The following is a 15,633-nucleotide window of genomic DNA, read 5'->3' on the forward strand; positions in this document are numbered from 1 at the left end:
GATTGCATACGTGACCTTGGGGTATATCAATACCCTTATAACTAGCAGAAAGTTACCCACTTTAGCTGCGACTGTGTTGAGAGCTGAGTTCACTTACACTTAGGAACGGGACAAACTTCTGTGAAGATTCCTCATCAGACCTGTGGAAACAACAACAGACATAGTGTAGAGGATGAAGATTATGGGATAGGGTGGGTGTAGGTTAGGTGGGTGTAGGTGGGTGAAGGTGGGTGTAGGTGGGTGCTGGTGTGTTTAGGTCGGTGTAGGTGGGTGTAGGTGGGTGTAGGTGGGTGCTGGTGGGTTTAGGTCGGTGAAGGTGGGTGTAGGTGGGTGTAGGTGGGTGTAGGTGGGTGTAGGTAGGTGAAGGTGGGTGAAGGTAGGTGAAGGTTGGTGTTAGTGGGTGTAGGTCGGTGGAGGTGGGTGTAGGTGGGTGTAGGTGGATGAAGGTTGGTGTAGGTGGGTGTAGGTGGGTGAAGGTAGGTGAAGGTTGGTGTTAGTGGGTGTAGGTCGGTGAAGGTGGGTGTAGGTGGATGAAGGTTGGTGTAGGTGGGTGTAGATGGATGAAGGTGGGTGTAGGTGGGTGTTGGTGTAGGTGGGTGAAGGTGGGTGTAGATGGATGAAGGTGGGTGAAGGTGGGTTTAGGTGGGAGAAGGTTGGTGAAGGTGGGTGTAGGTGGGTGTAGGTGGGTGTAGGTAGGTTAAGGTGGGTGAAGGTGGGTGAAGGTTGGTGTTAGTGGGTGTAGGTGGGTGTAGGTGGGTGAAGGTGGGTAGGTGGGTGTAGGTGGGTGAAGGTGGGTGTAGGTAGGTGTAGGTGGGTGTAGGTAGGTGGGTGAAGGTGGGTGTAGGTGGGTGTTGGTGGGTGTAGGTGGGTGTATGTAGGTGTAGGTGGGTGTAGGTGGGTGTTGGCGGGTGTAGGTGGGTGTAGGTAGGTGTAGGTGGGTGTAGGTGGGTGAAGGTGGGTGAAGGTGGGTGTAGGTGGGTGTTGGAGGGTGTAGGTGGGTGTAGGTGGGTGTAGGTGGGTGTAGGTGGGTGAAGGTGGGTGTAGGTGGGTGTTGGAGGGTGTAGGTGGGTGTAGGTGGGTGTAGGTGGGTGAAGGTGGGTGTAGGTGGGTGAAGGTGGGTGTAGGTGGGTGTAGGTGGGTGTTGGTGGGTGTAGGTGGGTGTAGGTGGGTGTAGGTGGGTGTTGGAGGGTGTAGGTGGGTGTAGGTGGGTGTAGGTAGGTGTAGGTAGGTGGGTGTAGGTGGGTGTAGGTAGGTGGGTGTAGGTGGGTGAAGGTGGGTGTAGGTGGGTGTAGGTGGGTGAAGGTGGGTGTAGGTAGGTGTAGGTGGGTGTAGGTAGGTGTAGGTGGGTGTAGGTGGGTGTAGGTGGGTGTAGGTAGGTGTAGGTAGGTGGGTGTAGGTGGGTGAAGGTGGGTGTAGGTGGGTGTAGGTAGGTGTAGGTAGGTGGGTGAAGGTGGGTGTAGGTGGGTGTAGGTAGGTGGGTGTAGGTGGGTGTAGGTAGGTGAAGGTGGGTGTAGGTGGGTGTAGGTTGGTGTAGGTGGGTGTAGGTGGGTGAAGCTGGGTGAAGGTGGGTGTAGGTGGGTGTAGGTAGGTGGGTGTAGGTGGGTGAAGGTGGGTGTAGGTGGGTGTAGGTAGGTGTAGGTAGGTGGGTGAAGGTGGGTGTAGGTGGGTGTAGGTAGGTGGGTGAAGGTGGGTGTAGGTGGGTGTAGGTGGTTGTAGGTAGGTGAAGGTGGGTGTAGGTAGGTGTAGGTGGGTGAAGGTGGGTGTAGGTGGGTGTAGGTAGGTGTAGATGGGTGTTGGTAGGTGTAGATGGGTGTAGGTGGGTGTAGGTGGGTGAAGGTGGGTGTAGGTTGGTGAAGGTGGGTGAAGGTGGGTGAAGGTGGGTGTAGGTTGGTGAAGGTGGGTGAAGGTGGGTGTAGGCGGATGTAGGTGGGTGTTTGTGGGTGTAGATGGGTGTAGATGGGTGTAGGTGGGTGAAGGTGGGTGAAGGTGGGTGTAGGTTGGTGAAGGTGGGTGTAGGCGGATGTAGGTGGGTGTTTGTGGGTGTAGATGGGTGTAGGTGGGTGAAGGTGGGTGTAGGTGGGTGTAGGTGGGTGTAGGTAGGTGAAGGTGGGTGTAGGTAGGTGTAGGTGGGTGAAGGTAGGTGAAGGTGGGTGTAGGTGGGTGTAGGTGGGTGTAGATGGGTGTTGGTAGGTGTAGATGGGTGTAGGTGGGTGTAGGTGGGTGAAGGTGGGTGAAGGTGGGTGTAGGTTGGTGAAGGTGGGTGAAGGTGGGTGTAGGCGGATGTAGGTGGGTGTTTGTGGGTGTAGATGGGTGTAGGTGGGTGTAGGTGGTTGTAGGTGGGTGTAGGTAGGTGTAGGTGGGTGTAGGTGGATGAAGGTGGTTTAAGGTGGATGAAGGTTGGTGTAGTTGGATAAAGGTTGGTGTAGGTGGGTGTAGGTGGGTGTAGGTGGTTTAAGGTGGATGAAGGTTGGCACTAGTCCTATAGTCCTTGCCAAACTGCCCAATAATAAAGGTATCATAAGGACTAGTATAAATTTGCCACTCATAAGGACTTTGCTATATGTTATCATTACAAGGACTAGTGGACTAAAACAGTTAGTTTCTACTGCTGGAACGTGTTAGCAAAATAATAAATAAAATATAACAACAAATGTAACAATTTCAGTGACCAGTAGAGATAAAAAGAGACAGCATACGTTTTGCCCTTGCACATAACCATGGCTTCCGCGATGGGCATCTGGTGGATGTTGGTAGATCCACTCAAGTATTTGGACACCCGGTTGATGATCTCTTGTGAATCTGCAAAAGGAAAATATCAACATAGCCAACTAAGCCTTATATTTATACCATTTGTTTGTTGTTTGTTGCTTTATCTCTAGTCATCAATATTCAAGCTATTCAATGGCTGCCTGTAAATAATCATGTCTGGTCCAGACAAACCCGTGCTGGACACAGCTGATGTCCTGTGCCACAAAGTGATCCTGGTGCTAAGGTGATCGTAACTCCCATAGACATAACGATTATAGTGCTATGATCACTTTGTGGAACAGGGCCCTGGAGTACGATGAACTGCAATCACAAAGAGTTATGATCCATTTGAACTATGACAATTTGCATTATGACCTTTAGTAAGATCCATTTGAGTTATGAACCATTAAGTCATGACCCATTTGAGTTATGATCCATTTGAGTTATGACCCATTAGTTATGACCCATAAGTCATGACCCATTTGAGTTATGATCCATTTGAGTATTGACCATTTGTTATGATCCAATTGTTATGACAATCAGTTATGACGCATTAGAGTTATGACCATCAGTTATGATCTATTAGTTATGACCATTAGTTATGATTCATTTGAGGCAAGATCCATTAGTTATGACCCACTAGAGAGTCACATAGTCGCCTCTCACGACATGCATAGGTTCATGGGAACAACTTCTACCCAAATTCCATCAGGATGCAAACACTGATTATACAGCTGGAATAAATTGACATGACAGATTTTAACTGTTACACCACACAAATACTCACCCAGTGTGGGTTTCGTTGCATCTGTCTTGTCAAAGGTGTCCTTCCACAGGGAGTCGACAAACAGTTGTGCGTAGGTGCTGTCTATACTGGCAAGAAACTTCCCCACTAAACTACTACCTGCAAACACACACCAGCCACAGTCAGTCAGTTGTCATCTTTACATACAGTAAACTATGGTCACAACAAACTCAAAGGGACCACCAATTTTTGTTCGTTTTAACTGTAGTTTGTTATAAGCATATATACAGCAAACGGACGGGGACAAAAAAACAGTTCATTATATCTGTCTGTTCGTTATAAGCGTGTTAGTTATAAACATAGTTTACTGTATGTAGTTTACTGTACGTACACCACAGGAGTGTCCTAACTAATCTGTACAAGCCACAACTACATGTATAATTATCAAACAATAATAATTCCAAGAATACTACCTCTATTACATCAGGACACCCACCTCCACAATTCATCTGTCTCCAGTGGTGAAATATGTTTTGGAAAGTGGCGTTTTTCCCTCCTTTTTGCACTGAAGAGCTATATGTGCTATTAGGGGAACAACTAGTTGTGTGTATTTGACACTGAAGAGGACTTCTGTTGAAAATCTGAAGATTTAGTTATAGTGTGTCTGCAGCCAAAATACAAGATTTATGGCTATGATGTAATAGAGGTAAAGGATTTGCAGGAATTACAGCAAATACTTTCGTCCCATGAGTGGTCACCATTATGGTCAGGTGGAGTACATATATATGCTGATTATGTACTGTAAAGTATACTGTTTTTAGAGGTGTGAAACTCTAGTGCTTCGTGAAACTTGTACATATTAGCATGACAGTCCTTAACAAACACAGTGTATATGAAATCATGCAATCTGCTTCAAAGATGAATGGTGGAGTTTGTGCCATGCTCTAAGATAGACAGAGAACTTGTGCCAGTACTTTGGTCTGTCAGGGCTTGGCTTTGTTCTTGCAACAATACATTTATATCCTGATGAAGTACTGGCATCCTCTATTATTTACGCTGGAAAAAAGTTGACCCTGAGAGTGACAAATTTGACAATACCTGCCCATAACAATCATCAGATGCTAACGGACCGGGTAAGTGTGATTATTAGTCAGTATGTTTACTTCTTTTATCAATATTCCTGCCATATAACAAGGACACCATGAATGGGCTTCACACGTTGCGCCAATGAAGGGAATCTAACCACAGTCTTGATGAATGGAAGCAATAAACACAAGGCCACAAAAACAGAGTCATTAGACTTACCAAATGGAATGACTAGAAATTTTGTGTATGTCTGCCAGTCATGTGACTTGGAGGACAGTTGTTCCACATAGGGTCTGAGTACTGAGTTGATGTACGCGTCTCCACCAGCTACTCCAACCTTGATAGGGCTTGGACTCTTTGAGTTGCTGTTACAACTGAAAACACAAGGTCAGTCATAAATTAATTCTCGATACCATAGCATAACAATGTGAGTGAGCACATAAGTTAGTAAATACAGCTTGACACCATGGGCCTGTAGTTTCAAATCTGTAAGGGTAGCAATAAATTCATGTGTCGATTTATTTATAAGCTGCTGTTTTATTAATGAGGGCCTGAAGAGTTTAGTCAGGGCCTGTAGCTTCTAAGGCCTATGGGTCCTGATGGCAGCCTGGCAGTTTATTTTAGTTCAAACTCTGAACTTGAGAACTCATGTATTCAACATGAGGAGGGATTGCATTCATATCTTGCCTACACCAGTCTGGTTGAAGTAATGAGAGGATATTTTAGACACCTTACTTCCAAAGTTACAGTCTGTGCAAAAACCTGTTGGAGTTTGGCTCTTAGATTCATTTCCAGAAGATTTTTGTGTTGTAATATGGACTATTATTAGATGAGCTTACGAGGCCGACAGAACTATACTAGACATGGGCTTCAGACTTGTGGCTAAAGTCACAGGCTGCAGTTACTGACCTGATACTCCCTCTTTACTATTATCTGGTTTTCAGGTATTCTTAATTCCAAATGTTATGACAAACGCTAAACTGATGCTTTAGCCAGCCATAGCCTGGTTAACTCTCAGCGTATCTGATACTTACAACCTCTGTATCTTAGCAACTAGGAAGCTGATGGCAGCCTTCACGTCGGCATTTGAGCATGTGCAGATGAGACGCCATTGTTTCTCCTGAAGCTTCTGTACAAGGAGCTGGAAACAGAATGAGAAAGAATATGTTAAATATCCTGTGGTGTAACTCCTTCTAATATACACTGAATGTCCCATTGTCCTCACAGAATGAGAAAGACTATGTTAAAGATCCTGTGGTGTAACTCCTTCTAATATACACTAATTGTCCTATTGTCCTCACCCATTAGCCAGAAACTGAAGGCAATAATGGCATCACCCATTACCCAGAAACTGAAGGTCCTGTGTCATCTACTATCAGCCAGCTGCATCATATCTCCTGGGTATAACTCATTTTCTGATTCACTAAAGGTATCAGCATCATCACCTATGAGTAAGTTGCAGGTGATCACTGTGGGATATGTCCTATATCCAACAGTTGCATGTTCCTGTGTTATCGTCCACTTCTCACAGACTAATATACATTATCGTAACTTCTCTGACATGCACAGAAATGAAGACTGGTGCTGGTCAAAACATTCATAATTGTCACATAAATCTAGTTTGTTGTTTAACACCCCACTCAGCAATACTCCAGCTATATGACAGCGGTTAGTAAATAATAATGTCTTGACCTGACAATCCAGTGATGACATTATGAGCACCCATATATGTAATTGGGAAGCGATGACAGGCACCAACCAAGTCAGTGAGTTTGACCACATGATAAATCTACCCTTAAACAAGCAGTACCTGTCCTTGCCACTCGGCAGCATTGATGAGGAAGACGCTTTCAGGCAGACGGTCGTCCCCATTCCCCAACACAGCACTGAGCTGATCAAGCAGAGCTTTCCTTGGCTGCAAACACACAACATCTCCATACAACATGGGAGTAGCAAAACAATAGGACAACCCAACACCCTGCAAATGCAGCACAGCTCAAACAGAACTTAAACTTTAAATGCATAGATAATGTCAGATAAAAACCAATCAGATATTTACACACAAAAAATGTGTTTATTCCTTCCGTAAACACTGAAAAAGCAAATTCTCTTTCACCAGGCCGAGCTGAAATATGAAACATACCCTCAATACGAAAAACATTGAAACATTACAGTAATTGATGAACAAAGAAGAGTACATAGGTCTCTCGATATTGGTTACACGATAGAACATTAGTCTTAGATCTACATTTTAGGAGTGAGTGAGTGGGTAGGGAGTAACGCCGCTGTGAACAGTCTTCCATTTATATCATACAGGCCTACAAGCACAAGTATGGTGCTGACAAACCTGGATAAATAATAAGGGTGAACTGGGATTTGAACCCAGGATCATAGGTTCTTGCATGTCCAAGGGACACAACTCTGCATATATGCAGCACCTTAGATGACTGGGCCCCCAACGCCCCGATGAACCAAGAGTACATGGGGTTCTTGATATTGATATTATTAGAAGTCTTTAAGACCTATGTTTTAGGAAGATGACATGTTAATATCTACAGACACAGGATACAATGTTGCCTGCAGTCCCATCACTAGGTGGGAGATTACATCAAGGATGCTGATAGGCTGCAAATAACTGGTTCACCTTCACATCCTTTCAAGGCCTACAGGATTACTTTCGTAAAAAATCAAAATACACTCTGAGAAACACCATATGGGTGGATGAGACAGTATTTACAGACAATACATTGCTTAACACGGCCTGTTTGAACAAACCAAAATACATTTCTGCACAAAATGAAAAAGTATGTCACTGCAGGACAGACAACAATGATTATATTCTCTTTATATACTACTCAAAAGAAGTTGAGGACCACCCGATTCTCTTATATTACTACTGTTAATCTGTCATGTTATGACTTCTTTTGAGCAGTATATAACATTCAAAGCGCTTCGGGGTTGTGTGTTGTAGGCATCAGAAGATGCATACCCATACTGTGAGGATCAGAGATAGTACCTGTACACTTGTCACATGACAGTCACATGAGAATACCATGTACACAAGTTACAGGTCACATGACATCTATGTGAAGAGTGTCACATGACAGTCACATGAGAATACCATGTACACAAGTTACAGGTCACATGACATCCATATGAAGAGTGTCACATGACAGTCACATGAGAATACCATTACACAACTTACTGTGCCAGAAGGAGAGTATCACATGACAAGAGTGTCTATAGATGCATGACAGAGGATGCCATATCAGAGTGCCATATTAGAGTGTCGGCCACACATCATAAAACGTGATTTGATGATGGAGAGATACATACATACAGTTACACACAGAATATTTAACGCTTGATATTGCCCACACACAACATGCCCTTTTTTTATACTTTCATATCATCAGACCTTACAAATATTGATCATTAATATGCTTTTAAGTTAGAAATTTCCCCATTAAACATTTTCCCTCAGCATAGTTTGGTTCAAATAAACAAATTTAGTCTACTTGTGTGAAGGCTTCCTTTCTGATCCTGATCCTGATCCTGATCACAATGACAGCAATAATAAAAAGTTGTATCAGTTGATTTGCACAGTCTGAACATAATAGGATAACTAAATACAGCTTGAAAACTTATCTAAAAGCACAGCCAGTCTTAGTCTTTCACTGTCCAAATAAGTACACATATTCCTTGAGATGGCCAAGTTTGGAACAAGGATGAGATGAACATTCTATGTGTTGGTGGTTGCTGGTACATTGCCCCTCCATGAAAGATGAAGCATGCAGAGGTTGGAGATGACACACAGGGTGCTGCTACAGGTGTGATGTCTAGCTCCAACATTCTGTGATACATGGCTCTCAATCAAATATCCATGCAGAGCAGCTTTACTGCTTATAGAGAGCTCTTACACACTATAAGGTTTGGAGAAAGGAAAGTATGCCTTCCTTATTAACCTTGGTTTCAAGAAAGTTATCAGTATATACTTAAAGCAAATGTTTTCTGAATCTAAGGTAGAATTATTAATTATCAATACTTATTGAATGATATGTTATCATTATAAGGACTAGTGGACTCAAACAGTTAGTTTCTTCTGCTGAGAAATCTGACAGAATCAGGTGTTCTTTAACTTCTTTTGAGTTGTATACATACTATAAGAAGCTATATAAAATCATTTCAGAAACTATAACCTAGCCTAACTTAATCAAGAATAGTATCATTTTCTGTAGAGAAATCAATGTTATAGAATTCCAGTATTAGATCCAAGATGACAGCAAGTTATTGCAATTAGACAATTAGAAAAGAAACAAAATTATATAAAAAAATATTCCCAACAGTAGCACATTGGTTGAAGTGGTGTAAATGGCTGGAGTCAATAGGAATGTTTCCTTCAAAAGATCATGCTTCTTGACAAAGAATAAATGCTGGCCTTATCACGTGAGGGACAAAGTGACTGTAGTCAACACTTTTCCAGCTACTGTATTTCGTCTCCAATACACCTGGGCATCTATTAATTTCATGTAAGCTGTTGACCTGACATTGATTCTGTTTAATGCTGGCACAGTGAAAACAGTCATTATTAAGTGAAACAGTGAGAGAGTGAGTATGGTTTTACAACGCTTTTAGGAATTTAATATTCCAGCAAGATCACGGAAGGGGACACCAGAAATGGGCTTCACATATTGTACCCATGTCGGAAATGGAACCCGGGTCTTTAGCTTGATGAGCGAACGCTTAAACAACTAGGCTACCCGACCACCCCCTAAGTGAAACAGAGGAATCATTACATGCTGCAAGTCAATGTGATAGGGATAAATAGGGATAATTAATTTCATCAATTGATGGACCCAGGTTTTATATTATTGGTATCAATAAGAGGCCTGCATGTATTTGATAGAGGACTATCTAATAGAGGAAATACAGTACATCACACCAGACAATATGCTATCAATTTTGGATTGGTGTTAATTGTTTTATTACTCCGGCATCTTTGTAAGAAGCAGTCTTTTTGAATACCCTTTCCATGACCCAACACAATTTGATATATATGAAGGATAAATGGCTGAACTTTTCAAGTATCAGACAAAATTTAATTTTTTTATGAGTGGAACCGTCAAGAAGTGAAGACATTAGATGAGATAAATATGAAATTTGACAAGAAAAGCTTAATCTTGCATCATTTTGTATTTTCTTACTGATCTACATCAATAAACATTGTCACTGAGGCAGATTAAAACTTGTTACAACATACAAATTCAGGTGAAATATTGATTTTTATCACTAAATCCATAATAATGGAATTAATCAGTAGATTTGTTAATGAAAATACTATATGTGGTAAATTCCTAAAATTTTATCTTGACTTAAAATGCTGGACCAAAAATTGAAGTAATCTTGTAGTTCAGTGTTACAAATGGGAACACTGAAGTATAACTAGTGGTGCAACAGTGTCACAGCAGAAATCATCATCGCTTTCACAGCTGTATCTAAATCAGGCACCGTAATAAACAAACCAAGCTAAAGAAGCAATATATAGACAGAATTAAAAAACAAAGAACATGATACTCAAATATTCTAAATATTACTATTTACTGTAATGGTAAAAAAATATCTGGCATAGCATGTAACCAAAGCAACAATGTTGAAAATAAACAGTACCGCAATACCCATACTCCTGGCACACAGAGCCTGTTTCCATTACCAGCTGACATACAGGGAAACAAGGCTTACCTCTACACTGCAACACCTTAACTAACCACACACCTCAACATACACAACACTAGCCCTGGTCCCAAAAGCACAGTAGCTACATACACATTACTCAAACAGTTTTTGACACATGCCACCATTTTGGGGGAGTAAAACGTTTCAAAATATTCCTGTCTACACAACCCATTTAAATTTTAAATATTCTGTTACATCAGAACATTTCATACCCCACACTAATAATGTTGATGGTTTTGTTTCATGTTTTATGACTGGAATTACAAATGGTGACATCATTTAATTCCATGAAAATCACACCATTTCTATTATAATAAATACTGAGCTGAACATTTTAACACTGAAGTCTGATAATGAATCATTGTGTTTTAAAACTATTCCTCAAATAGTAATATATCACACAAATGCCTTGTATGATTTTTCATTTATAACAGGACTGATAATTTATGAAAGAGTTGCGTCATCTCTGTTTTTACCATAAAGACAAGTCTTGTAATCTTACAATCTGAAGTCCTAGGGTTGGTACTAAAACTCAAATTACTTTGATGAGAGTCATAATAGTGACTACACTCACAGATGAAACACGCCTGACATAAAATGACCACAGTCATAAGCTCAACTTTTCAACCCCTCACCAACAAACCTGGGCTTCACCTTGTGTCTGCTTCTGTACTAAAGACATTTCTTGTCACCACAGCCCAAGAAATAGGACTCGCGTTGACACTTGTTATAACAATCTCTTCCTATCCTGAGTTTCATATAAACTAAAATCAAACTTAACTACAAAACATGCATTTTTTTACAAATTAACATACAAAACTTGATTACGGTTTCCTTCAGAATATTCACAGCTGCTGAACATGAAAAGAGTTGTCAGGAAACACTGATGTTAAGAGGGGATGATGTTAGGTCCACACAGAGATCACCACACATAGGGAGAGCCATGGCTGGCTGTATCTAGATACACAAACAATATACTCTCAATCTCATAGTCTTCATCCTTATCTGCATTGCTTTATCACATCCCTGGATAATTATTGTTTTTTTTATACCAAATTTCACACCATGATGCAAATGATACAGTTGTCATGCATTGAATGATAAAAGGGAGGTAACTCTGTTGAGCTTCCTGTAAAAATCGTTTATTCACTACCTTGCAAGGAGTAAGAATTACAAACTGATGTAAGTCATAACAACTGACGTTATGATGCACTTCATTGAAATAAGGTCATACTTGTCCTGTGTTGACAGTCAAATGGTAAAAGCAAGCTATTCTATAAATCATTCAGATTGAGATCAAGACTGTAATTTTGAGGGTAACAGAGGTTAGATGTCAAACCGAGGCTACACTACAATGTCAGTAAGCATGTGCAGGTCAAGGTCGCATACAAAGCTTGTCATACAGCAGCACTGTGAGCATGACAGGAAGTCTACCAATAACTGACCGCGTCGTCCGAACCTCCAGCACTGTTGCGTCTCTCGATCATCTTGTGTTCCTTTTTGCTCTTTTTCTCGCGGTACGAGGTGCTCCGTTCCCGAACGAATCGCATGCCCCTGTGTTTTAGGAGTGGGGTAATGGTCTTGGGGGACGACTCACTGGGAGTCTGCGAATCAGATATTTCCACATCTTGCTCCTGGTTTGCACACACACGTAGAACCAACACAAGCAATGGAAGAGGAGCATGTCATGCAGGGAAACATACATCAGTAAGTCAACAATGTCACACAACGCAGCAGCCACTGCTACACAATCTCAGGCTGAAATACCTGAATGAGGCCACTTATCATCTATGGTACAATGTTAATGGATTAAGTTAGGAACACAGACATTTCAAAGCTTCAGGAATCAGAGGCAAAATATAAAATTATCAAAAGAATTTTGCAGTCTATATAGAAATAATAAGTTAAGGACCGCATGATTTTTTTCATATTACTTGAGTAATATGAAACATTTGTGTGGTCCCTAACCTTTTTTGAGCATTATATTGTCAAAGTCAGCAATGAGTGATTGAGTATAGTTTTATGCCGCTTACAGCGATATTTAAGCAAAGTCAAGATGAGGACACCAGAAATGGGCTTCAGACATAGTGCCCATGTGGGGAATGGTACCTCTGCGTGAAAAGCAAATGCCTTAAGCACTAGGCTACCCCACCAACCCAAGTCAGCAATATCAGCTGAATCTGCAAGTTTTATCTGACTTGGATACCAAAGAACCTGGTGGTTGACAGCATGAACACCAAGATCTGATGATACACTAAATGAGAGATAGTGTTTCCACGGGACCACAAACCCCAAAATGATCCATGTTTGAGCAACCACATCTCCATTCTGTCGCACTTTTTACAACACTTATTCTACACTGCAACTTTGTCACAGTCCATCAAAATACACTTTACCTTAAGGAACTGATTTTACTAACAGATAAAATGCCTTAAATGAACTATGAATCAGTATTGCTGTGTAATCACAGAGTGAGTTAGGTTTAATGCTGTTTTGAACAGTATTCCAGTTATATCACAGGGTGTCAGCTTGATGTGGCTGAACAAATGCAGGCCCCAAACGTTTACCACTTTGGTGAAACCCCTGAGGACAGGTATGGTGCTGACAAACCAACACATATAATCAGGGTAAATCAGGATTCGAACCCACAATCAGGTTTCTTGAGTTTCCAAAGAATGCAACTCTGCAGAGCAAATTGCAACACATTGGGGGACTGGGCCACCCATGCCCCTGAGAGGACATGAAGTTGAAATTTGAAGAGCTGGTTTCCTGGGAAATAAGGAAGCTTTAAAATGATGCATATCAACATCAGGCACACAACTTCATGGCCACAAAACCATGTTTTTTCCAAGAAGCTATGAAATGTCTGGTGCTCCTTCAATCTAAACCTTAAGTCTAGATATTCAATACTTGTAATGCATCACAGTACAATAGACAGCCACTATGCTGAAGCATTCAGTTCAACCCCTACAGGGCCCCATGCTAACTAGACTTTCTCTTTGGCTCTCTTCACAAATTCAAAGGAATGGGAAAACTGACTAATCAAGAGTTAATACAAACATACAGGGGTTGATATACTGTTTACTATTAAAAAGTGTCTGCCTTAATGTGTGTCGGGAAAGGATGAACTTTCCTCTTCTCCATCAGATTAGGAAAAAATGTTTTAGCTAACAAACTGATGACAGTTACAGTGATTGGCTCAGCAAGATATCACCTATGCCAATAGCCTGCAGCTATACCCCGACACAGTCCCAGACAATACCGGTAACCATTATCATTACAAATACATGTACATGCATAACACCCTCCCTCTGATGTCTCGGGTTGTCATAAGCTTACTGATTTAAAGAGATTGTTGTTCATTCAGTATTCAACCTAAAGAACATGATTTCCTTAAGGTAACACATCAAAAGAAATTCAATGAGTCACCCATATCTCTATAGACAGCTTTTGTGTCATTACTTTTATACAGAGTGAGTACATATTGCTTAAGCAAATCAACAGAAACTCCACATATAATGTTAAAAAATGTTCTTGGGATCTGGTGTCATACACTAACATGGCTTCCACTGAGGCCATATCTGTATCTCGAACAGCCAATTAAATCTACACATGAAATATCCCATACAGCTTTAAAGAATGTTGAAAATCAAGATGACTGACAAAGAGGCCATCTTTAAATTCATCTAAGTAATCAAAGCTAAATCATTAACATTTATCTGATAAAAACGATAACCAACCACAAGATCCCTTGTCTTGCCAAATGAGCAGCAACACATTCATTTATTCATGAGGAAAATAACAAACATTGAACTAAAAAAGCTCTGAATACAGCAAGTATACTATTGGGGTGAATTATTTAGCCTTGACTTCATCTACATGTGAGTACTGCACAATGAAGACATCCAGGGAACCCTGTGGCATCTAATATGAAGAGAACACAACACCGGGGACTCTAGGACCAACCATGTGCGAGACTGAGAGACAATACACTGAGCAGCACTCATACTTACAATGTTGCCATCGTTGTCGAGTCGTCGGGTCACGTTGTCATCACTCAGACGGAAGGATTCCTGCAATGTACAACAAATATCTTTGCACACAGAAATTCTAGAATCAAATTTAATTTCTTCAGGTTTTCAAGGACAAATGAAAGTCAAGGCCTTTTTGAATCAAATATAGTAATATACATATATATATACTCTTGAGTCCATATGTGAAAAACAAGGACCCAATTTTGCATATTAACTTCAAGAGTAATCATTTGTTTTGTTATACGGAAATTCCCTTTAAAGTTTATGAAGTCTTTTAACAATCCTCTGTTTCATTACACTACTTTGGTGCAAACTATGAAATGAACCAGACACCATCTTGTTTTCTAGCAGACAAATCAATATTCTTCAATATTCGAGGTCAGTGTCAGTCGCATGATTTCGGGGTCTGCATTGAAATGTATTGTTTCATCACATGGTATGGATTCACCAATGGAATTGCAAGATTTTAAATAGAGATATAAAAACAATAATTATTTCACTGATACTGATACTGATACTTACATTTCTGCATGTCTCAGATACATTTTCCGTAATCTAACTTAATAAACCATCATGACTGTTGTTCTTGCAGTTGACTCTAATCCAGGAAATCACTGGTCATTTTGAATGTGCATTTAAAGCAGCAAAACTAACACAACTATAGGCCATTATGCAAAATGATAGAGAGATCATATATCAACCATAACATGGTTTGTGTCAAAGAAATCACTCAAATCTGTAGGAGCTCGTTGATTCTACTTCTGTAATCATCAGATTCTCAAGACCCTGATGCAGGCACTAGATGAAATTCACGGCTATTGTGCTGTTAAATGCTCCTAACCAGTGTGACTCTGGGATTCAAATCCATGATCTGGAGATTCTAGCCAATCTAAGGGAAGCAACTCTGTGAAGTCAGTGAACTGCAGCACCTAAAACGAAGCTACCCGTGCATTTACAATAACCTACCTGGACCTTTGGTGCTGAGACATCGGATTCATGGGTGCTTCCTCTCCCAGTGAAGAAGGGTCTGCCAGAACAATGGTACAGGTCAATACACACTATACAAGTACAGTCGGATTTCAGTGTCTTGTGGGAAATATCTTACATCACATGCAACTCTTCTACTGGAGTTATCTGATTTATGGACGAGCTTTTAAAAGAGTGAGTCAGTCGTTGTACACTGCTGTCAGCAGTGACATTCTATCAAACCCACAGAAGCCTGTAAATAATCTGAGCCAGACAAACTAGTGGTAGACATTATGAGCAATGACGCCAGCCATCTGAAGA

General features: G+C 41.1%; 1 protein-coding gene across 3 annotated transcripts in view; it reads right to left on the minus strand.

The window, feature by feature from the left end:
* The window catches only part of LOC139442483 (phosphofurin acidic cluster sorting protein 2-like), a 133,504-nt gene that overhangs the window by 6,277 nt on the left and 111,594 nt on the right, over positions 1-15,633 (minus strand). The window contains exons 9-17 of one of the 3 annotated variants that reach the window (XM_071223293.1): positions 15,313-15,373; positions 14,326-14,385; positions 11,758-11,916; positions 6,390-6,494; positions 5,614-5,720; positions 4,799-4,953; positions 3,536-3,652; positions 2,697-2,799; positions 98-140 (exon numbers count right to left, since the gene is read on the minus strand). In XM_071223293.1, coding sequence (XP_071079394.1) covers positions 98-140; positions 2,697-2,799; positions 3,536-3,652; positions 4,799-4,953; positions 5,614-5,720; positions 6,390-6,494; positions 11,758-11,916; positions 14,326-14,385; positions 15,313-15,373 — 910 coding nt within the window. Of the gene's footprint in view, positions 1-97; positions 141-2,696; positions 2,800-3,535; positions 3,653-4,798; positions 4,954-5,613; positions 5,721-6,389; positions 6,495-11,757; positions 11,947-14,325; positions 14,386-15,312; positions 15,374-15,633 lie in introns of all 3 variants that reach the window. The other 2 variants (XM_071223292.1, XM_071223294.1) reach the window with 2 other exon arrangements.

Source organism: Haliotis cracherodii, unplaced genomic scaffold, assembly GCF_022045235.1.
Source record: "Haliotis cracherodii isolate W230 unplaced genomic scaffold, xgHalCrac1.p SCAF_5, whole genome shotgun sequence".
Taxonomy (NCBI): domain Eukaryota; kingdom Metazoa; phylum Mollusca; class Gastropoda; order Lepetellida; family Haliotidae; genus Haliotis; species Haliotis cracherodii.